The sequence below is a fragment of the Pagrus pagrus genome (assembly GCF_965226575.1).
Source record: "Pagrus pagrus genome assembly, chromosome: 9".
In the NCBI taxonomy this organism is placed as follows: domain Eukaryota; kingdom Metazoa; phylum Chordata; class Actinopteri; order Spariformes; family Sparidae; genus Pagrus; species Pagrus pagrus.
This window is the reverse complement of record NC_140193.1, coordinates 28,897,165-28,920,148: the sequence shown is the minus strand read 5'-3', so window position 1 is coordinate 28,920,148 and position 22,984 is coordinate 28,897,165. Positions and strand designations below refer to the sequence as shown.

The window sequence follows — 22,984 nt, the reverse complement described above, 5'->3', positions numbered from 1 at the left end:
GCTTGTATTAATATTCTTGTATGAAAACAGAATACCTAAATAAAACCCTTTTTTTTAAATCCCAAAATCATGAGTGTAATATCTCCTATTAAAAATCTGACCTGTGCTAATGATCTATGCATGACAGTCCAGTTCACACCGGAAGAGAAGATGGCCGTTCGCGCCACCAGAGAACAAAGGCCAGAGTTCACGCCCTTAGCATCTAGCTCGGCCTTATGTTTTAGCTTTTAGCTCAGTGTTCTTATATAGAAACAGATCGGCCATAAACATCAGTCTAACCAAAATCACGGGACAGTAATGTCTAGCTTTAATAAGCTCACTTTTGTTAAACATGTACGGATGTTATGAGTAACATCTATTAAAAATCTGACCTGTGTTAAGGGTCTATGCATGAGAGACAGTACAGTTCACACTGACAGAGAAGATGGCCGCTCGCGCCACCAGAGACCAAAGGCCAGAGTTCACGCCCTTAGCATCTAGCTCGGCCTTATGTTTTAGCTTTTAGCTCAGTGTTCTTATATAGAAACAGATCGGCCATAAACATCAGTCTAACCAAAATCACGAGACAGTAATATCTAGCTTCAATAAGCTCCCTTTTGTTAAACATGTACGGATGTTAGCACAGTTAGCTTTTCTTCATAGAAAAAGCAAATCACCGCTGTTGGCTTCGACTGCGGCCTACTGGTTTATGTACCAGAGCCTAGTAGCGCCGTTAGCTCGTCTTAATAGTGTTGTATTGAAACAGACTGACGGAGGCCCATTACCGTTAGCTAGACAGACACATTCACACAGTTAGCTTTTCTTCATAGAAAAAGCAAATCACCGCTGTTGGCTTCGACTGCGGCCTACTGGTTTATGTACCAGAGCCTAGTAGCGCCGTTAGCTCGTCTATATAGTGTTGTATTGAAACAGACTGACGGAGGCCCATTACTGTTAGCTACACAGACACATTCTGTACTTATGGACCCCTGTGGCTTTGCTAACCGCTGTTGGCCCGGAGCTACTGGGCTCCGACTAGCCGAGAGCTCGGCCGCTCGAGCTAGCGCTCCGCTAGCGTTATTGCTACAACAGACCGACCGTTAGCAGTTAGCTAAATCACGTTAGCTTGGCTAGTCGGAGCCCAGTAGCTCCGGGCCAACAGCGGATTAATATTGATGAAACAGACCGACCATAAACAATTACATTCATTTTTCCGAAATCATGAGTTATCGTGATCATAGGAGAGATAGTAATGTCTAATGTCTTCAATAAAATCCACTTTTATGAACGATTTCAGTGTGCTCATGTCAAACATGACTGGTACTTACCTACAAGTAGGTCAAAGGGGACGAGCAGAGCCGGACCAGGGCTTATATCAAGGCCAAAATCACGCTACACAACTGTCCAATCAGAGTCCTCCTGTGTTATCTGTCATCTGTATCCGAGGTGATTTGTCAAATGAGATGGCTGATATCTGAGCACTTGAGACAGACTCCAGACTCTGCTGCAGTTCATGATTAATATTTATTTTTATGAATGTAATACATAAAAAAAAAAATCAATGTTAATTAGAAAACTTAATTAATAGTAATATTGATTGATTAATATTGAATTATTATATTATAAATCATTAAATACAGAACATAAAACAATTTATATTATATCAGCTGATGGAGTATGAAGAGATATTACAGTGAGAATGAGTCAAATACTCTGAATCAGACTGAGAAATTCAATAAATCTCAATATATTGATGATTGGAAACATTTAAATATTTGAATCAGAATCAGAATTCCTTTATTTGTCCAGCAACTGGGGAACTTTCTTAGTCACAGAGTCCTCCTGTGTTATCTGTCATCTGTATCCGAGGTGATTTGTCAAATGAGATGGCTGACATCTGAGCACTTGAGACGGACTCCAGACTCTGCTGCAGTTCATGATTAATATTTATTTTTATGAATGTAATACATTAAAAAAAACATCAATGTTAATTAGAAAACTTAATTAATAGTAATATTGATTGATTAATATTGAATTATTATATTATATATCATTAAATACAGAACATAAAACAATTCATATTATATCAGCTGATGGAGTATGAAGAGATATTACAGTGACAATGAGTCAAATACTCTGAATCAGACTGAGAAATTCAATAAATCTCAATATATTGATGATTGGAAACATTTAAATATTTGAATCAGAATCAGAATTCCTTTATTTGTCCAGCAAATGGGGAACTTTCTTAGTCACAGAGTCCTCCTGTGTTATCTGTCATCTGTATCCGAGGTGATTTGTCAAATGAGATGGCTGATATCTGAGCACTTGAGACAGACTCCAGACTCTGCTGCAGTTCATGATTAATATTTATTTTTATGAATGTAATACATTACAAAAACATCAATGTTAATTAGAAAACTTAATAGTAATATTGATTGATTAATATTGAATTATTATATATCATTAAATACAGAACATAAAACAATTTATATTATATCAGCTGATGGAGTATGAAGAGATATTACAGTGAGAATGAGTCAAATACTCTGAATCAGACTGAGAAATTCAATAAATCTCAATATATTGATGACTGGAAACATTTAAATATTTGAATCAGAATCAGAATTCCTTTATTTGTCCAGCAAATGGGGAACTTTCTTAGTCACAGAGTCCTCCTGTGTTATCTGTCATCTGTATCCGAGGTGATTTGTCAAATGAGATGGCTGACATCTGAGCACTTGAGACAGACTCCAGACTCTGCTGCAGTTCATGATTAATATTTATTTTTATGAATGTAATACATTAAAAAAAACATCAATGTTAATTAGAAAACTTAATTAATAGTAATATTGATTGATTAATATTGAATTATTATATTATATATCATTAAATACAGAACATAAAACAATTTATATTATATCAGCCGATGGAGCATGAAGAGATATTACAGTGAGAATGAGTCAAATACTCTGAATCAGACTGAGAAATTCAATAAATCTCAATATATTGATGATTGGAAACATTTAAATATTTGAATCAGAATCTGAATCAGAATTCCTTTATTTGTCCAGCAAATGGGGAAATTTCTTAGTCACAGCAGCCAAAGGACAGTGTCACACTAAACAATAATACAAAGTAAAAAAATAAACAATATAGTAAGAAGATAAGAAATAGAATTAACTCATATATACATAGTATTTACAATATGAACTTAGTATTTACAATTTGAACTTAGTATTTACAATATAACATAGTATTTATAATATGAACAGTGTAAGTATGAACAGTTTGCTATTTTTTATTTACCAACAATAAATAACAAATATGATTATTAAAAATTGTCCAACTAGTGCAAACCAAAAAGTGTGTGGATATGTGTAGAGTTTTGTATTGCACAGTGCACACGTGAGGTCTACTGGGAGCAGTGCTGATTGTAGACTGACAGCAGCAGGAAGGAAGGACCTGCGATACCTCTCCTTCACACACTTGGGGTGTATCAGTCTGTCGCTGAAGAAGCTGACCAGTGTGGTGATAGTGACCTGCAGGGGGTGGGACTCCTTCACCAGCAGCAATGACAGCTTGTCCATCATCCTGCTGTCTCCCACCAGCAGGGGTCAAGCACTGGGTCAAGAGGGCATCCCAGGAATGGAGTTCCTGGTTTGAATGAATGAAAAGATAAAAGTTAAAAATAGTTGAAATGTTGGGAAATATACTGTGTTTTCGTCTGTGTGTGTGTGTGTGTGTGTGTGTCTCTGTCTGTCTGTCTGTCTGTCTGTAAATAATGGGAAGTTTTTCGCGTCTTGCGACGCGATGTGTCTGTGTGTGTAAATTATGGGAAGTTTTTCGCGTCTTACGACGCGATGTGTGTCTGTGTGTGTGTCTGTCTGTCTGTGTGTGTGTGTGTGTCTGTCTGTCTGTATGTCGTCTGTCTGTGTGTGTGTGTCTGTGTGTAAATTATGGGAAGTTTTTAGCGTCTTACGAAGCGATGTGTGTCTGTCTGTGTGTGAGTCTGTGTGAGTCTGTGTGAGTGTGTGTGTGTGTGTGTGTGTGTGTGTGTGTGTCTGTCTGTCTGTCTGTCTGTCTCTCTCTCTGTGTGTGTGTCCCTGCAGGCCCAGGTCAGCTTGGTTGCCGCGGTGATGGTTGTCGTTAAGCACTAGCAACCACCTGTGACAGCTGATTTGAGAGTGACTTCTGCCTCAAATTTAGACCTCAAACTACTGCTATATCTTCAAAACCAAACATGATATCTGAAAATTTTCTTCACCATCAAGCCAGGAAGGCCTTAAAAAACACAGCCATGATTTTTTGTGGTCCTAGCTTCTGAAATGTGGTCATAGGAGCGAGTTAAAAACAGGGGCAGTTTGGAAAATCCTCGAAAATCCTCCTCCCGATTAACATTGGGGTAAATGGAGCAGTTGAGAGCTACTCTTGTCGGTTGGAGGCAGATAAATCAAAAACCGTAAATCCTACCAATAAAGTGGACACATTGGGAGAAAGAGGACAAGTGTGGCTACAACTTGATGAAAAAATCACTTTTCTACTGTGTAATTTGTGGCTGTGGTCGTCAGAGAAAGAGAAAAATTGTGAGAGTTTTTCTGACTCTCCCCCCACTCTGGCAGTTGGCTCTGCACGAACATTCCGCAATACACACCCATTATAAAGTCCTGAATTTTTCCAAAATCACTCACCGTCGTTAAGGGGTCAGAGTTCAAAAACGAAACATCGTAGGAAAAAAGTTCAAATATAACTCAGATAGACAAGACCCGTGCCTACGTTTTAAAGTTTGAATGGTGTTTCTAGGTGAACGTAGGCCAGAGCAGGAGATGTTTGAAAAACGTCGAAGATTTGCGATTTTTTTTTTCCTCGTCCCATTCATTCTTATGGGAAATTTATCGCAGTTTTTCGCGTCTTACGACGCGAAAAATTAATATTCTGGAAATCTGAATGATAGCACCCCGAGTCCGATCGAGGCGCACGTTTTGATATATTTTTTGTTTGTGTGCGCTCAAAGCTGCGGGGCAAGTTAACCGTCAAAAAACGGCGGAAGAAGAATAATAATAACTAGACAATTTCCCGTTGGGAAATCGCGAGAGTGGGCTGTGCTCTGTGCAAATTCGCACCCCACGTACGTTGAGAACTTTCATATTTACATTATATTACATCTAGGTTGAAAGAGCTTAAAAAGCCGAACATTTTGATAGTTGAACGGTTTCTGTAGCTGAACGTATGATGAAGCAGTCGCAGGATGAAATTTGAAAATGTCCCCATAAGGAGTGTGTGTGTCTGTCTGTGTGTGCGTGTGTGTGTGTGTGTCTCTGTCTATCTGTCTGTCTCTGTGTGTGTGTGTCCGTGTGTGTCTGTCTGTGTGTCTGTCTGTGTGTCTCTCTCTCTGTCTCTCTCTCTGTGTGTGTGGGGGAGACTCAGTGATGTTCTGCATTCTAGCTCACGCAATACACACCCATTATAAAGTCCTGAGTTTTTCCAAAATCACTCATGATCGTTAGAGGGTCAGGGTTCAAAAACGAAACATCGTAGGAAAAAAGTTCAAATACAACTCAAATAGACAAGACCCGTGCCTACATTTTAAAGTTTGAATGGTGTTTCTAGGTGGAAGTAGGCCAGAGCAGGAGATGTTTGAAAAAGACGCAGATTTGCAAGTTCTTTTGACCTCGTCCCATTCATTCTGATGGGAAACAGTTTTTCGCGTCTCACGACGCGAAAAATTAATATTCTGGAAAACTGAATAATAGCATACCGAGTCCGACCGAGGCGCACGTTTTGATATATTTTTTGTTTGTGTGCGCTCAACGGTGCGGGACGAGTTAAGTACCGAAATATGGCAAGGGGGTGTAGTAATACCAACACTAGACAATTTCCCGTTGGGAAATCGCGAGAGTGGGCTGTGCTCTGTGCAAATTCGCACCCCACGTACGTTGAGAACTTTAAGATCTACCTTTTAAGTAGTTTAGGCTGAAAGAGCTCAAAAAGCCGAACATTTTGATAGTTGAACGGTTTCTGTAGCTGAACGTATGCTGAAGCAGTAGCAGGATGAAATTTGAAAATTTCCCCATAAGGAGTGTGTGTGTCTGTGTGTCTGTGTGTGTCTGTGTGCATGTGTGTCTGTGTCTGTATGTCTGTGTGTCTGTGTGTGTGTCTGTGTGTGTGTCTGTGTGTGTGTGTGTGTGTGTCTGTCTGTCTGTCTGTCTGTCTGTCTGTCTCTCTCTGTGTGTGTGTCTCTGCAGGCTCAGTTCGGCTTGGTTGCCGCGGTGATGGTTGTCGTTAAGCACTAGCAACCACCTGTGACAGCTGATTTGAGAGTGACTTTTGCCTCAAATTTAGGACCTCAAACTAGTGCTATATCTTCAAAACCAAACATGATATCTGAAAATTTTCTTCACCATCAACCCAGGGAGGCCTTAAAGAACACAGTCATTATTTTTTGTGGCCCTAGCTTCAGAAATGTGGTCATAGTAGCGAGTTAAAAACAGGGGCAGTTTGGAAAATCCTGGAAAATCCTCCTCCTGATTAACATTGGGGTAAATGGAGCAGTTGAGAGCTACTCTTGTCGGTTGGAGGCAGATAAATCAAAAACCGTAAATCCTACCAATAAAGTGGACACATTGGGAGAAAGAAGACAAGTGTGGCTACAACTTGATGAAAAATTCACTCTTCTACTGTGTAATTTGTGGCTGTGGTCGTCAGAGAAAGAGAAAAGTTGTGAGAGTTTTTCTGAGTCTCCCCCCACTCTGGCAGTTGGCTCTGCACGAACATTCCGCAATACACACCCATTATAAAGTCCTGAATTTTTCCAAAATCACTCACCATCTTTCAAGGGTCAGAGTTCAAAAACGAAACATCGTGCGAAAAAACTTCAAATACAACTCAGATAGACAAGACCCGTGCCGACGTTTTAAAGTTTGAATGGTGTTTCTAGGTCAAAGTAGGCCCGAGCAGGAGATGTTTGAAAAAAGTTGGAGATTTCCGAGTTTTTTTTTCCTCTTCCCATTCATTCTTATGGGAAATTTTTCGCAGTTTTTCGCGTCTTACGACGCGAAAAATTAATATTCTGGAAATCTGAATCATAGCAGTAATCTCCCGATCGAGGCGCACGTTTTGATATATTTTTTGTTTGTGTGCGCTCAAAACTGCGGGGCAAGTTAACCGCCGAAAAACGGGAGGAAGAATAATAATAATAATAATAAAAAGAGGCCCAGGGAATAACAATAGTGGGCTGTGCTTCGCACAGCCCACTATGGACACCTATAGCTTTGCTATAGAGGTGTCCATAGTGGGCTTGCGAGCACAGCCCACTAAAAAGAGGCCCAGGGAATAACAATAGTGGGCTGTGCTTCGCACAGCCCACTATGGACACCTATAGCTTTGCTATAGAGGTGTCCATAGTGGGCTTGCGAGCACAGCCCACTAACTAGACAATTTCCCGTTGGGAAATCGCGAGAGTGGGCTGTGCTCTGTGCAAATTCGCACCCCACGTTCGTTGAGAACTTTCATATTTACATTATATTACATCTAGGCTGAAAGAGCTTAAAAAGCCGAACATTTTGATAGTTGAACGGTTTCTGTAGCTGAACGTATGATGAAGCAGTCGCAGGATGAAATTTGAAAATGTCCCCATAAGGAGTGTGTGTGTCTGTCTGTGTGTGCGTGTGTGTGTGTGTGTGTGTCTCTGTCTATCTGTCTGTCTCTGTGTGTGTGTCCGTGTGTGTCTGTCTGATAGTCTGTGTGTCTCTCTCTCTGTGTGTGGGGGGGAGACTCAGTGATGTTCTGCATTCTAGCTCACGCAATACACACCCATTATAAAGTCCTGAGTTTTTCCAAAATCACTCACCATCATTAGAGGGTCAGGGTTCAAAAACGAAACATCGTAGAAAAAAAGTTCAAATGCAACTCAAATAGACAAGACCCGTGCCTAAATTTTAAAGTTTGAATGGTGTTTCTAGGTGGAAGTAGGCCAGAGCAGGAGATGTTTGAAAAAGAGGCAGATTTGCGAGTTCTTTTGACCTCATCCCATTCATTCTGATGGGAAACAGTTTTTCGCGTCTTACGACGCGAAAAATTAATATTCTGGAAAACTGAATAATAGCATACCGAGTCAGAGCGAGCCGCACGTTTTGATATATTTTTTGTGTGTGTGCGCTCAACGGTGAGGGACGAGTTAAGTGCCGAAATCAGGCAAGGGGGTGTAGTAATACAAACACTAGACAATTTCCCGTTGGGAAATCGCGAGAGTGGGCTGTGCTCTGTGCAAATTCGCACCCCGCGTACGTTGAGAACTTTTAGATCTACCTTTTAAGTTTGAATAGTGTGTCTAGGTCAAACTATGCCAGAGATGTCGATTTTTGAAAAACGGTTTCATTTTTTTCATTGTCAATGAGAAATGAGGATTGACAATGCTATGATACTATACTACACTACACTACAATGCAATGCTACAATGTATTCATTTCACCACCTACCATTCATTCTCAGCATCTTCATCTATGGTGTTTGTTACAAACTAAAGCTAAACATGGAACATAATTAATAATTCAACAGGCATACACCATCATTTTGTAACAGAGATAACGTTTATTTTTCTTAGAAAAGAAAGAAAAAAAAAAAAAAAAAAAAGCAGGCGGCTTTCTTCCTGGAGTGAAAAAAATGCAAAGTTGAAAAACTCTTACTTCCCTTATTGTTGCTGCAGTCCTCTGGAGGTCTTCTTCCCACCGTCTGTATAAATGTTGCCAGATTTAAAAGACATAAATTAGTTACAGGTTTCAAAAGAGTGAAGTGAAAGTTGAGAATTTAATGAAATCTTACTTCCCTTATTGTTGTTGCAGTCCTCTGGAGGTCTTCTTCCCACCGTCTGTATAAATGTTGCCAGATTTAAAAGACATAAATTAGTTACAGATTTCAAAGACTGAAGTGAAAGTTGAGAATTTAACGAAATTTTACTTCCCTTATTGTTGCTGCAGTCCTCTGGAGGTCTTCTTCCTGCCGTCTGTAAATGTCAGATTTCAAAGACAAATTGGTTACAGGTTTCAAAGACTGAAGTGAAAGTTGAGAATATAACGAAATTTTACTTCCCTTATTGTTGCTGCAGTCCTCTGGCAGTCTTCTTCCTGCTGTCTGTAAATGTCAGATTTAAAACACAAATTGGTTACAGATTTCAAAGACTGAAGTGAAAGTTGAGAATTTAACGAAATTTTACTTCCCTTATTGTTGCTGCAGTCCTATGGAGGTCTTCTTCCTGCTGTCTGTAAATGTCAGATTTAAAACACAAATTGGTTACAGATTTCAAAGACTGAAGTGAAAGTTGAGAATTTAACGAAATTTTACTTCCCTTATTGGTGCTGCAGTCTTCTGAAGGTCTTCTTCCTGCTGTCTGTATAAATGTTGTCAGATTTAAAAGACATAAATTGGTTACAAATTTCAAAGACTGAAGTGAAAGATGAGAATAAAACTAAATCTTACTTCCCTTAGTTTCTCCTGGGTTGTTGTCGTCGCTGGAGAGAGATCTGCTGAAGTCCTCTGGGGGTCTTTCTCACTGGATCATCCTAGAAAGACAATGACATCATCATTGAGTTAGATCACTCAATGCAAGTGAATCACTCAAAAAAAAAAAAAAAAAAAAGGACACTTACCTTGTGATGGACCTGGTTTGACATGCAGCTTGGTCTGCATCTCAGGTGGATGTTCGGCTTCCTCCCTGCAACGATGAATAGTGACAACAACCCAGCAGAAAAAGAAAAAAAAAAAGAAAAAAAGAATACAGTAAAAAAAAAAAAATACAATAAAAACACACATGATACATGATACATGCATGATTAAAAATAAAATTACATTATATGATGCATGATTAAAAATACAATTACATTACATGCATGATTTAAAATACATGATTACATGATAACTTTTGTGACCTCATGAGAAGAATTTGCTGACCCCATTCTAAAATGAATAAATACACAAATATATAAATAGATATAAATACATTTACACAATAAGATTAAACTATTTCCAGCCAAGACATGCCACTGTAACAACATACATATGAAAAACAATTACATGAGACAAAATGCACTGAAAGACTAAACAAGACTAAATTACAGCATGATTTAACAATGATAATTAGCTCAATAAATGACTGGTGAGCACAGACAGATTTTTACACCATAAAACGTGGCACAACAGGTCTTGGACAGAACAGCTGGAGAGGCTATTAGTCAGTCAAAACACAATAAACTGGACTGTGGTAACTGTAATACGTTTGGAGAACACCTGATTGAAGACATTTATCGGGATGTGAAATATAAATGTGGTCAATCAGTGTGTTCTTTTCGGTTGTCGAATTTGCTACTAATTGAGTGTACCCTCTGGACTGAAACAAATCTCGGATACTCTTTGTCCCTTTTGAAAGGAGGTCCTCGTTAAAATCGCCACAAACAACGATGGGCTGCTGACCTGACATTTCCAATGAGTCCAAGAGCTTTTCCAAGTTTGGGAGAAAGATTCCCAGTTGAAAACTTGGCGGCTTGTACACAGTCGCTATTAGCGCTTTGACTGGAGCCTCAATTTTGACGACAACAAACTCCAAATCAGTGACGTTTTGCATGTACCTGCGAGGCTCTGCTTGAACAGTGTCTCTACAGTACATCGCAACTCCACCTCCCTCTTTTTTGGCCATGTTCACACAGGTGTTGTAAGACAGCCGCCTGCTACGCGTGAACACGGCGTACCCCTCCAATTGAAAATTGTCAGCTACAGAGGAGCCCGACAAGTGTGTCTCTGTTAGGCAAAGCACATCTGCTTGTCGGAGCTCGTGATGCGATTTCAGGTCCACCATGTGACATGGCAGACCCTGCGTGTTGTGGTGGACGATTGTCAAAACCTTTGGAGTTTGTTTTACAGATTTGTACAGCGTCAACAATGGTCGACAGCTTTGGAAAGATGCTTGAGGCATGCTTTCCAGAGCTGTCTTGATCTTGGGGTCAGCGTAAATTTTTTTCTCATTAAAGTCAAGGATGGTGAGACCTTGCAGCGAGGTTGTGCGGCTGAGCGCGACGTATGCCATACCGGGCTCAAAAACGCGCTTCAGACACACAACCGCCGCCGGCATGGTCATTCCTTGAACTTTGTGGGTCGTACACGCGAAAGCTAATTTGAGGGGGAACTGGCGACGAACAACCCCCTTTCTATTACTTAGGTGCTCCTCAGATCTTTCTATGTACACCGAGTTATCTGAGGGACCTAACATTTTTTTGCGGAATCTCTGTCCTGCTGTAGGATTGTCCAGCAGGAGTCCAATCATCTTCACGCCTTGTGGTTCTTCGAATACAATGTTCGAAATGGTTCCAAATGTACCGTTCACGAGGCCGTCCTCCACATCTAAATTTCGGATCAACATAACGCGTACTCCTTGAGCAGCCATTATGTTGTCGGGCAAGTCTCGCCTGTGTCCTTTAATTTGCCCAGACACAAACGTCATGCAGCCAGTTCTGGGGTCTTTTCGAAAATCACGAGCTGCAATGGCAGTCGCGTTCTCGTAGGAGGCGTTTACGATGTCGGCGTTGTGACGGTCTACTTCTTTGTTTGTGGCGTAGATGTGTAGACCCTGTGCTGTGCAATGCTGACTATCAGCCACCGCCTGTGTAAGCAAGAGCCTGTCTTCATCTAACAAAGGATCTTGCTTTTGCTTCACCCTGAGACGGTTCAAGAGTTCAGCAAAAGCTCGATCGTCTTTCTGTCGCATGATCTCTGTCAGGGTGACCATTTTGAAGTGATCCTTCCAGAGATCAAACTCGGTCTCCTCGTACACACAAAGCGGCTTGGCTTTACCAAGGGGCGGCAGTTGATAAAAGTCACCTACGGCCAGGACAGACATGCCTCCGAACGGCTTCCGATTACCCCTGATCTGCTGAAATCGCCAATGCACGTAGGCAAATAGCTCTTTAGAGACCATGGATATCTCGTCGATGATGAGAATCTCAGCGTTCGCCAGGGTTGCTCTGACCTCGTCCAGTGCATTTCCAAGACCTTGATAAGGTGGCTTCAAGGACCTCGGCAATTTGAGAATCGAGTGCAACGTGTTGCCTGATATGTTAAATGCCGCTGTACCCGTGAATGCGGTCAGCAGCACTGCCGGTTGGGACATGTCTGCGTCGTCCCGAAATCTCGGGAGCTCACGCAGAACTCTCGTTGCCTCGTGGTGAATGCACTTGATCACATGCGATTTGCCACATCCAGCCCCTCCCGATAGGAAGTAATAAAACGGTTCTGGATTGTGGCCCCAGACTAGGTCAAAGCACCACTGTCGAACGCTGTAGAAAACGGAAGCCTGAGTTTCGTTCAGACTTTGGTACATTTTCCTAACAAAGTCTGGACTCAACTCTGGAGCATCTATTCTAGGCATAGAGCTCCCTTTATCCTTTTTAGTGCCGAATTCCGGGACGTCTTCGCCGTTTTCGTCCTGATCGCGAGGTTCGAGTTCCGCCATGCACTCCAGCCTGTCTACTTCGACTTCGGGCGCAAAAGAGTTCCACGCATTCACGAGAGGACCGCACACCTCAAGCTGTTCAAACGCAGCGTCCATGCTTTTTCCCTGGCCCTCGTAGCGTTTTTTGTTGCGCCCCACAATTTGCTCTACTGTCATACCCCACTTCTCGCCACACTTGTAAAACTGTTCGTAAGTGGGGTACGCGTTATCTGTCAGATCGGCGTCGGATCGATGTGGCAGATAAAGTTTCAGCAGTCGTCTGTAAAACTTTTCTGGATTTTTTTCCTCAGAGAAGCGCGTGAATCTAATGATCGCCGGTTTTCCCACGGTTCTCTTTTGGATATATCCCTGATCGTTTAACAGTGAAATGGCGTTCGGGCTTTCCTTTTGATGGCCGTAGAGTACCCTGTACTCCGACACAAACTCGGCCAGGCACATGCCTTCAAACTCTCGATCGCGAGGTCTGTTGATATATTTCTCAGGCAACCCCGACATCCATACGTCCTCCGATTCCGGGTCCATTTTCTCCAGTCTACCCATGGGGTGACTCATTCTAACGCCGTCCTCGTCGGTCCGAATGAAGGCCACCGATCGGGAGCACTTCTTGAGGCGTAAGCTGCAAGTACGGGCTACGGCCTCTTGAGCGCTGACCTCTCTGTGTTTAGAGTAGGCCTGCATAATTTGTTTCATTTCGTCGCGCTCGTTAACGTCGGATTGCTTGACGTCTTTGATGACGTTCTTAAGGAATTCCGTCATCTCGTGCTCCGGTTTCGTCACGTACGACATCATGTACATGATGCAGCTATAATCGTCTATGACGTACTGGATGTCCATATTTGCGTTCCACGCCCTAAGCAAATCGGGATTGTAGGCATTAACCCAACAATCATTTGGATGGCGCCTCAGCATCACGACGTGACTGTTTGCCAGGCACTCTGCGGCGTTGACGTATTCTTCGTGAGTCAAGTTGCACCGGCAAAGCAAGTCTGTCAAACTGCTGAACGAAGCGCCCGGATCCATAAGCAGATCTCTAAGTGGTTGGAGCGTTTGTTTAGCCAATTTTTGCTCGTCGGCGAGGGCCTTTTTCTGCTCCGCTACTTGCGCTTCGAAGTCTGCATCGTCTTGATCTTCTTTTTGGTGGCAATTAATAGTGGGGGGCCTGGTGATGAACGTTTTATCCATCGGTAGTTTTGGAAAGCCGAACCTGCAGGCTACATTACCCTTCTTACAGGACTTTGAATGTTTCCTGCTGTGCACCTGAACCTCTGACACTGTTTTGTGGAGTTCCGGATCTGCGTCAGGGTCGGGCATTTTGCAACTAATGTAACGATCTATAAATTCCCTGATTTCTCTATCTGAGGCGTCTTCGAATTTAGGCGAATCTTTTATCCAAATTAGCATGTGGATGTGCGGGCTTCCCCTGGCTTGGAACTCGACGCGATAAAAATAATCATCTACTTCCCCGAGCGGTTGTGCGGGAGAGAGGATGAGGTTTGTCATGAGAGCTTCGACTCTCTTTTCAAACATGCGCATTACTGTGACGGGGTTACTTCTCAGAATGTCGCATTTTGTTTTCCAATCCAAATCTGAAAACGGTTGTTGTTGTTCACCCTGCTGAGCTTTGATGGCCTCTATGAACTCAGGCCATCTCATCTCAGCAGCAGAGAACGTCGCAAAAAATGTCGGTTTTCCAATTTGACGAACCATCGCGTGCACGTCTTTGAGGGTTTTGTTCCAATAGGCTGGAGTGCCTCTGAGAGGTTGCATGAACCTGGTCGCGTCTTGGTTCATAATGAGCCGCTCTACTTCGTCCTTATCCTGGAGCATGACGTTGTTGATCCTACGGCCGTCTCTGGTTTTGGACTTTCCTTTGCGCATTTGTATAGACATACTGTTCGTCGCGAGGTGAGTCTCTGTAACAAACTGCGCAAAGAAAAGATAACTCTGGTCACTTGCAAAACGCGCATCTGCAGCAAAGAGCCTACAATTAAAGTAGAGACTCGGGGACAGGGAGACGCTTCTATCTTCGTCCAACGTGTTCTCTCCTGTCGGAAATTGCACAGGAAAAGCCATGGCCTCTAACTTGGGTACGGTGAAAAAACCAACCGGTTTGTTGCCTTGCGCGGGGGCAACACTAAATACGCCGTCGCCATATGAAAGGATTTCCTGTGCAATGTCGGGGGGCTGCATGCAAGTGTCCAGGGAGAGGCCTGGTCTCAGCTCCTCCTCTTCTTCCTCCTCAGCGGCTTCTGACTGTCCCGGTTCATTTTCGCTTTTGAAGAACTCCTCTAAATCTACATCCATATCGTCCTCTGGGATGCTGGGATACTCTTCTCCGATGGGCTCTGGTCTCAGCTCCTCCAACTGTCCCGGTTCATTTTGGCTACGAAAAAAATCATCCAAATCTACATCCCTATCGTCCTCTGGGATGCTCGGCTCCTCTTCCGGTCTGAACTCTTCTGGGATGGGCTCCTCTTCTGAGCTGGGCTGCGGTCTCAGCTCCTCCTCTCCTTCTTCAGCTGCCTCGAACTGTCCTGGTTCATTTTGACTGTTAAAAAAGTCCTCCAAATCGACGTCCCTATCTTCCTCTGGGATGCTGGGCTCCTCTTCTTCGAACAGACAGTCGAAAGTGGCAGTCTCGTCGATAAACACATTTCTATATTCCGAATGCGTTTCTCTCAATTTTGCAAGAGCAGCTAGCACATTCTTCATATTAACGGTGTAGAAGTGCTGGTAACCTTTGTACTTAATATGCCTTTTCAATTTGACTTGAAGCAGCTGCGCTTCTGCTCTGGGCCTTGGGAGACTGTTGACGATCGATTGCACCTCTGCTGGAACGCACACAACAGCTCCGTGGACTGCCCTCTGTTGGCCTTTTGGCAGAGCAACAATTTTGGCAAAGGGAAGGATTTTTGAAATCAGCTGCCTCTCAAGCATATTAAGTGTAGCCAATTCTGTGGGGATGGGCGCCAACTCTAAATTGTTTGCGACTGCCATGGGTGGTATGCGTCCTCTGCCAAGGTGGCCGTCACAGGTGTCGCATATCCACTCATGCAGTCTCTCTTGTGGCACAGAGCAAGGGGTAGAGCACTCGCCGTCGCAAAAGTGAACATATTTTCTTGTCAAGCATGCTGCCGCCACTTTTGCGTGCTCCCTATATTTTTGTCTTTTACATTCTTTGACCTGATTAGGAAACATGGCTCTGTGACACACAGTACAAATGTATGTGGGTCCATGGCTAATGGACTCACGAAAGACAGCTATGGCTACTGCCATCACCGGATCAATCAGGGGCTGGGGGCGGCGGTGCACAATTTGTCTGTATTTGCGTCTGATTCTAAGCGCTTTCCGCATCTTGTTAAATACACTAAAGGCAGCATTTGTGTCCAATTTGGTTTTTCTCTGCTGGTTGCAACGTTGATTGAAACGACGTCTAAATTCCAGATCATTCTGATATCTAACATTGAACTTTTGCTTTTGCTTTTGGCTATAGCTTTGATCTGTGCTGTATCTCTGAGACATGCCAAATTTGTGTCTGCTCCGAAACGCTGTATCCGACTTGTAACGATCTCTAATGTACTTCTTCTGTCTCATGCGGAACGCGGCATCTTCCTTGTACTTCTTTGTGACGCAAGTCTTCTGTTGTCTCCTGAAAGTAGGATCTTCCCTGTATTTTCTGATGACTTCTTCCTTCTTCTTGTCTTTAACTTTTTGGTTTTCGTGGTAAGAGTTGAAGGATCGCCGTTTCTGATTCAGACCGTCTTGGGCGTATCTAATCCTTTGTGCTTGTACTTTTTTTCGCCTAAAGTCCAGACAGCTGTTGTACTTTTTCCTTTCACGTTGGGATTTTTCTTCAGACAGTAATTCACGGTGTTTTTTGCTGGCTTTCCGCATTGCTTTTCTGCGCTTTTGCTTTGCCAACTTAATGAAATTCTCTTTGACGGGGTGCGACGCTGGCGGCGCGGGGGCGGTCATGAGGACGGGGTGCGACGCTGGCGGCGCGGGGGCGGTCACGAGGACGGGGTCCGACGCTGGCGGCGCGGGGGCGGTCACGAGGACGGGGTCCGACGCTGGCGGCGCGGGGGCGGTCACGAGGACGGGGTCCGACGCTGGCGGCGCGGGGGCGGTCACGAGGACGGGGGCTGGCGGTGCACGGGCTGTTGCGCGGGCTGTCACTGGCGGTGCAGGAGCCGTCTTAAGGACACGCTCTGCTGCTGGTGGGAGAGCTGTACTGGGTTGAGGAGATGCCTGAGGGCGTTCTCTGGAACCAATGGCTTCGAATGACACCGGCACAAACTCGTAACCGGCAGAAGGTCCACGATTTGAAAAGAGTTTGTGCAGGTGGTCAGCCAAGTCACTGATTTCCGAGAAGGTCCTCATAATTGCAGTTCCGTGGGGGTGAGGTAAGCCCACCGCGTTTCTCGAGTGTGAATCAAACACACCGTACCTGCCTGATTGGTCACGGAAAACTGCAATGCACTCCGGACTAACTATGATTAAAGCCAGATTAACGTCGCCTGACAGACACTCTAACTGTGTGGCTAGGGGCAGATACCAATCCTGGCCTTCACTGGCTTTCACAAGTCCACACCTGATTTCAGGCATGTGGACGTTACACACCTCTGTGTCAGTCAGGACTTTTTTAGGCAGTTCTTCCACAGTGAGATGGTCACTGCGGAATGTTTTTTTCCGGATCAGCTGACGTTTTACACCTACATAAAGCGAATCTCCCTTTGCCAGCACTCTATCGAGGGCAGCAGTGTTGAACTGACAGCCCTCGTTTTGATACGCCAGAAAAATCAGGGACATGCAGGTACACTGGTGGTTCCTGGAGAACTTCCTGTACCTCATGTGACTCTGACTATGACTAGCCCTAACAGTAGCCCTAACCGGTACCTGAAATATAAGATAAATTATAATCATTATAATTATAATCATTATCATAAAGTATTACTTATTAGTGATTATATTAGCATAATCATAAGCCTAGTTAACATTAATATTAGTAGTAATTAACCGTTTCATATACTACAGTCATAGCATAGTGACAGGTTAAGGAAATGTGACTAAAAACATTTTACCTACTGCAGCTTTAATTAAATTAATTAACTATCAACTCTCATACATCCCTAGTACTTGTGTCACACCTATTACACATGAAAACATTGATAAATATTTAAATTTATACTACAATGGCAGTGTATTAAAACATATCGCTTACATGGGAGTCAATGGCACAAAAAGGTTGGTTTTGGGTTGGGTCTTTTTTTTAACCATTAAAATGGTTAAAAAAAACATGACAGAAATTTTAAACTCACCAGATAGACACTTCAAGATGTTAACTGACCAAGATAATAATTCAGAAAACCGCTGTTCCGTTACTTGTGTATCTTTAAACAATTGATAAAATCGTGTCAAACTAGTTGTTCAGTTATTGTTCATAATTGAATTATTACCATTATTAACAATAATTGTATAAATATATTATTAATTCTCCTTCATTTCCTTAATAGTTTTGGCATTTCAGTTGAAAGTAAACCATACTTTCCCCTCAAACAAACACTTTATTAAGCCCACGATAAACCCAAATGTAAATGTCCTTACCTTTTTGGAAGGGGACTGAGAGGTGGAGAGTCCGTCGTCGATGATCCAGGGCCAGCAGGTCGATGAGGGTGACGAGACGGTCTGTGAAAAGTCATAACACCAGTTAATATTTAGACATGAGGCAACACAACGCAGCAAGTTTCCAAATGTATTTACTCACTGACATTTGTGAACTGCAGAGAAAGATATGGTATCAGACATGTTAAATGAACCAGTGTAATGTAGTTACAGCTGATTTTACAGTAAACGTTGTGTGTGTCAGTTGTGGAGTAAATACCTTAGCTGGGCGAGGAGAGTGACAGGCCGCAGCTTTAAGGGTCTGGGACGGTCCAGCCGGTGAAGGGGTCTTCATCCTGGCCACCTGAGAACAAATAATTCAGTAAAATGAAGACTTTAATGACATTATGAACTTTATTCAATAGGAATAATATTTACCTTGGCAGCCGGTGAAGAGCAGGGGGTCGCCGGATCACCCAAAATGCAGGACAACCTGACTGGAGGGGATCCAACCAGCTATTGACACATGAGAACAAACATGTTAAACTTTACACATCTCAGTGTATGTTCTGTGTGAGATAGTGTCTGTTGTGTCAGAGAGTAACATACGTTGGTCACTGAAGTTTGGGTGCTGGGGGGTGGTCCGTCCATGGTCCTGGACCGAGGAACCGGGCTGGAGGGGGCGTCGTCCTCCAGTCTCCGTGACAGCCTGGCTGGAGGGGATCCAACCAGCTGTTGACAGATGAGAACAAATATATTAAAATTCAGACAGAGTGGACAATGTAGTTATGTCTCCACGAAGACACCATTTCAAGTGTAACACTGACTGTGTGTCAGTTGTGTAACGTACGTTGTTCACAGGAGACTGGCTGCGAGGGGGCGGTCCATCCGTGGTCCTGGACCGAGGAACCGGGCTGGAGGGGGCGTCGTCCTCCAGTCTCCGTGACAGCCTGGCTGGAGGGGATCCAACCAGCTGTTGACAGATGAGAACAAATATATTAAAATTCAGACAGAGTGGACAATGTAGTTATGTCTCCATGAAGACACCGTTTCAACTGTAAACACTGACTGTCAGTTGCGTAACATACGTTGTTCACAGGAGACTGGCTGCGAGGGAGGCGTCTCTCCGTGGTCCTACGACGCCTGGCTGCCGCTGGGGAGGCCACCTGCACCGTTAAATAAAAACATAGCACCAGTAACTGTAGGGAACCAGGAGAAACTTTATAATACAGCTGAGAAGAATATGTCAGACCATTTACCTTCTTGCGCGCTGGAGGAGACGGGACGTCCTCCACGTCAGACAGCCGAGAAGGAGACACTTGCTCCATAGCACGAAGGGACGTGCTACTGAACCAAATTGGGTTCAGTGGGAGGAAGGACTCCTTCTCCTGTGAAAGACAAAAAAAAACAAAAAAGACATGAATATTTGTCTGGTCAAATACACAAAGTTTAAATACTAACCAGTTAACTTGTTGTGAAAAAAAGAGAAAAATTAGTCACCTGCTGCTGGGCCGCGCTGGCCTGACCGGGAACCTGCGACTGGGAAAGCACAACACATATTTGATTAAATAGGTGCTTTTTAGTTACGACTGTGAAGCCGTTCACCATAATGTACATAAACACAAATGATAATATAGTAATAATAAAAAAGTGTACTAACCTTGGGGCTCTGACCAACGACCTTCCATTGGAAGGGGTCAGGAGACAGAGGGGCACGTACCTCGCCCTTCACAACCAGCTTAGGAGAAACCTTCCTAAGCGGCTGAGAAGGGGTAGGAGACACCGGGGGAGGAGGAGGTGGTGGTGTCTCCAGGAACTGCTCCGTGGAGGTCCACAGCAGCTCGGCGAGGATGCCCATCCCCTCACGGTCGCTCAGGTGAACCTGCAGACATGACAAATCCATTTACAGACAGTTCAACTCTAAAACACGTAGCTCGTGTTGACTGTTTCATATTAACACACAAGAAATTATAGACAATTAGACTTTTTCTATCACACGTAGATATTGTACTTACGCCGTCTCTGCTCCACAGCTCCAGGCGCGTACGGGGGAAGTACTCCTCGGCAGAGAAGTACCTCACACCTAAAATGTAAAAAAGAAAAAAAGTGAGTCATTACAACATCCACACATGTAGCATCATGACTATGTTCACAGACATTTTAAAGTACATTTCTTTTTCTTGACAAGATATCGTTTTACATACCCATACGAGCTGCCACGCGGTGGAACTCTTGGCGGAGGGCCCGCTGGTGCTCCTCATCCTCAGTCAGGCGGGGGGGAAAGTCCAGCACAAAGACCTGTAGAGAACAAAATTTTAGAAAAACACCAATTGACAGTTTCATTCAAAAATCACACACACCACATTAAGTACACATTATTATTTTAAAGCTCAGACAATTAGTCTTATTAGAGTAGTCAGTCTACTTCTATTGTTGTTAAACTACCAAGAATGCAGGACAAGGGAGACATGAAATAAAAGCTTACCATGGGCGCGGAGGTAGTCGAGTGGTTAGAGCTCATGCCACATACGCAGCAGACTCTGGTTCAAATCCCTTTGCTGCATGTCACACCCCCTCTCTTTCCCATTTCAAAATGCAGTTTGTCTAAATAAATTTAAAAAAAAAGGTGTCTATGCCAAAAAAAAAATGCATAAATGCTTACCTTTGGCCAGCGGTCCCTCACAGCAGCGAGGAGTTGGCCGTAGTCCGCGGCTGCCTCGTCCACGGTCCTGCTCGCCGTCAGGTTGTTACTGGGGGCAAGAACACAGACAGCATCAGGAGTCCGAGAGACAACAGCATGAACGACCTCAGTCCGCAGCTGAGCGGCATGGGCCCCAGGGGTCGACATGAAACCAAAAGAGTACTTCCCTTCTGGCATCACGACGAAGCCGTCCACGATGGCCCGGAGATGGGAGTCCCCGACAATCAGAACAAACTGCAACAACAAAGACAATTTCTTTAGCATGAAAATCATTAATCCCTCTCAAGATCAATTACTTCCTTCATAAACTGGACAATAATAGCACCTTCTTGTCAGGAGACTCCGGTGGGATGACCAACTTGTGGCTCCGTCCGGTGAGCTTGGAAGTTGGCCACCTCAGCACCCGATGGCGGTAACCAGTACCGCGGCCTGTTTAGTAAAGGACAAAACAGATTTAAAAAAAAAAAAAAAGTGTAAAACTAATGAAGGAAAGCCTACCAGGAAACATCAACAATCACTTGTTTATACCAGTAAAAAAAGTACATGAAAACCAGTTTAAAAAGTGTAATATTGATGATTAATTAATTTATTGTTCATTTAGGGATAAAACAGGTGGATACTTACGTGCACGAACTTCGGCACGATCGGGGCTCCAGAAAGGCTTGGCTGGGGGTGAAGAGCCAACCACCTGATGACAGATAAAAAAATAAACATAAAATAATAATAAATCATAACAACAACAAGCATAAGATAAAGACAAACAAGTTAAAACAAAATATAATAAAACATTTAAAGCAATACAAACATTACAAACACATTTAACCTCAGACAATGTCTTTGCACGTGTGTGTGTGTGAGAGAGAGGTGGGAGCATACGTTGCCAACTGGAGCACGGGAGCAGAGGGGGTGGGTCTCCCTGGTCCGCTTGGTCCTTGACCCTCTAGAAGGCTCCTCTCCGGCCGGAGGGGACACCGTCTGAAGAAACATTAACATCAAAGACATGGCAGACACGCAGAACTCGGCATTAATAAAGGAAAAAGCAATAGGTGTAACATTTCTACAGCCATTTTCATGCAGACAGTTGTCACTGCGACACAGAAGCTTATCTACTGTGTAAGTACCTTCGGGGGGGGAGGGGGACAACTCGGCTCCTCCAGGTTGAGCCTAGTCCAGCGCTGCTTCAGCACCACAGACCGCCTCGACTTCCTGGGCATCCTGCTTACAGAAGTCAAAGACAAAAAAAAACAAGAGAAATGCTTCTCAAAATGTTAGTAGGTTCACTGACCTAAACCTAAACTACCTAATGTAAAACAGTGTAATTCAAGACAAGCTAATATAATTTGTTATATATAAAATGAAATTTTAGTGGATGAAGATGGTGACTGTGTGTGGGTGATGCGGTGATACTGCTCTGCAGGTCGAGGGCAACGAATCCAAGATGATGGTCACTCTCAAATGTAGCACAGGAACCCTTTAATCTTAAAGACAAAATGCAATAAAAAGATAAGTGTCTCTCAAATGTTACGAGTCAGTACTAGCAACAAGGTAATAGCATAACAGACACGTTAAACATCTGTACTTCTTTTAATGTGTGTGTTTTGGGGCAAAATATTTTTTAAATAATTCTATATTATAAATACTATAAATGATAATACTATATTAATTTATACTACACAGTATTCTCAAAACAAAGCATTACTATGAGACAATAAATATACTACACAAGTAAAAACAACATTAACTTCATCAACTGTACAAGATTTTATCAACATCTGAATGCACATTTATTCGCAAAAGCAAAAATAGTCACGTATGAAAATGCTTCCTATTCTATTTAATCAAGGCAGGTTGTAAAAGTGTATAATACATTTAAGTATGATACTTTTCTAACTAAATCAAAAAACATTTAATCACATTTTATCACAGACAATCAAACAAACACGGAAAAAGAGAAATGTGTTTTTCGGTGGACAGAAGGGAGTATTAAATACTAGTCAAACTAAACAAGTAGATAAAGAAAAATACAGCTTTCAGCTTGTATTAATATTCTTGTATGAAAACAGAATACCTAAATAAAACCCTTTTTTTTAAATCCCAAAATCATGAGTGTAATATCTCCTATTAAAAATCTGACCTGTGCTAATGATCTATGCATGACAGTCCAGTTCACACCGGAAGAGAAGATGGCCGTTCGCGCCACCAGAGAA

At 43.1% G+C, this 22,984-nt stretch overlaps 2 protein-coding genes across 2 annotated transcripts in view; one reads left to right on the top strand and one right to left on the bottom strand.

The window, feature by feature from the left end:
* The window catches only part of LOC311262936 (trace amine-associated receptor 13c-like), a gene marked incomplete at both ends in the record, with an annotated part of 207,116 nt that overhangs the window by 60,058 nt on the left and 124,074 nt on the right, over positions 1 to 22,984 (top strand). The gene's annotated exons all lie outside the window — the stretch shown is intronic.
* Positions 19,165 to 21,457, bottom strand: LOC311262649 (uncharacterized protein). Its single transcript, XM_084362215.1, has 7 exons — positions 21,402 to 21,457; positions 21,103 to 21,206; positions 20,281 to 21,011; positions 20,092 to 20,159; positions 19,577 to 19,958; positions 19,336 to 19,464; positions 19,165 to 19,242 (listed from the first exon to the last, which is right to left on the bottom strand). Exons 3-5 carry the CDS (start codon positions 20,417 to 20,419, stop codon positions 19,656 to 19,658), a joined length of 510 nt encoding a protein of 169 aa, XP_084218341.1. The 5' UTR covers positions 20,420 to 21,011; positions 21,103 to 21,206; positions 21,402 to 21,457; the 3' UTR covers positions 19,165 to 19,242; positions 19,336 to 19,464; positions 19,577 to 19,655.

Bases quoted from the DNA above. Each gene is read 5' to 3' on its own strand.
- LOC311262649 (XM_084362215.1), bottom strand. From the start codon at position 20,419: ATGAAACTGTCAATTGGTGTTTTTCTAAAATTTTGTTCTCTACAGGTC. The intron at 20,160-20,280 runs GTATGTAAAACG...TTTACATTTTAG, and splicing joins CCGCGTGGCAGCTCGTATGG to GTGTGAGGTACTTCTCTGCC. The intron at 19,959-20,091 runs GTAAGTACAATA...TCATGTCTGCAG, and splicing joins AGCTGTGGAGCAGAGACGGC to GTTCACCTGAGCGACCGTGA.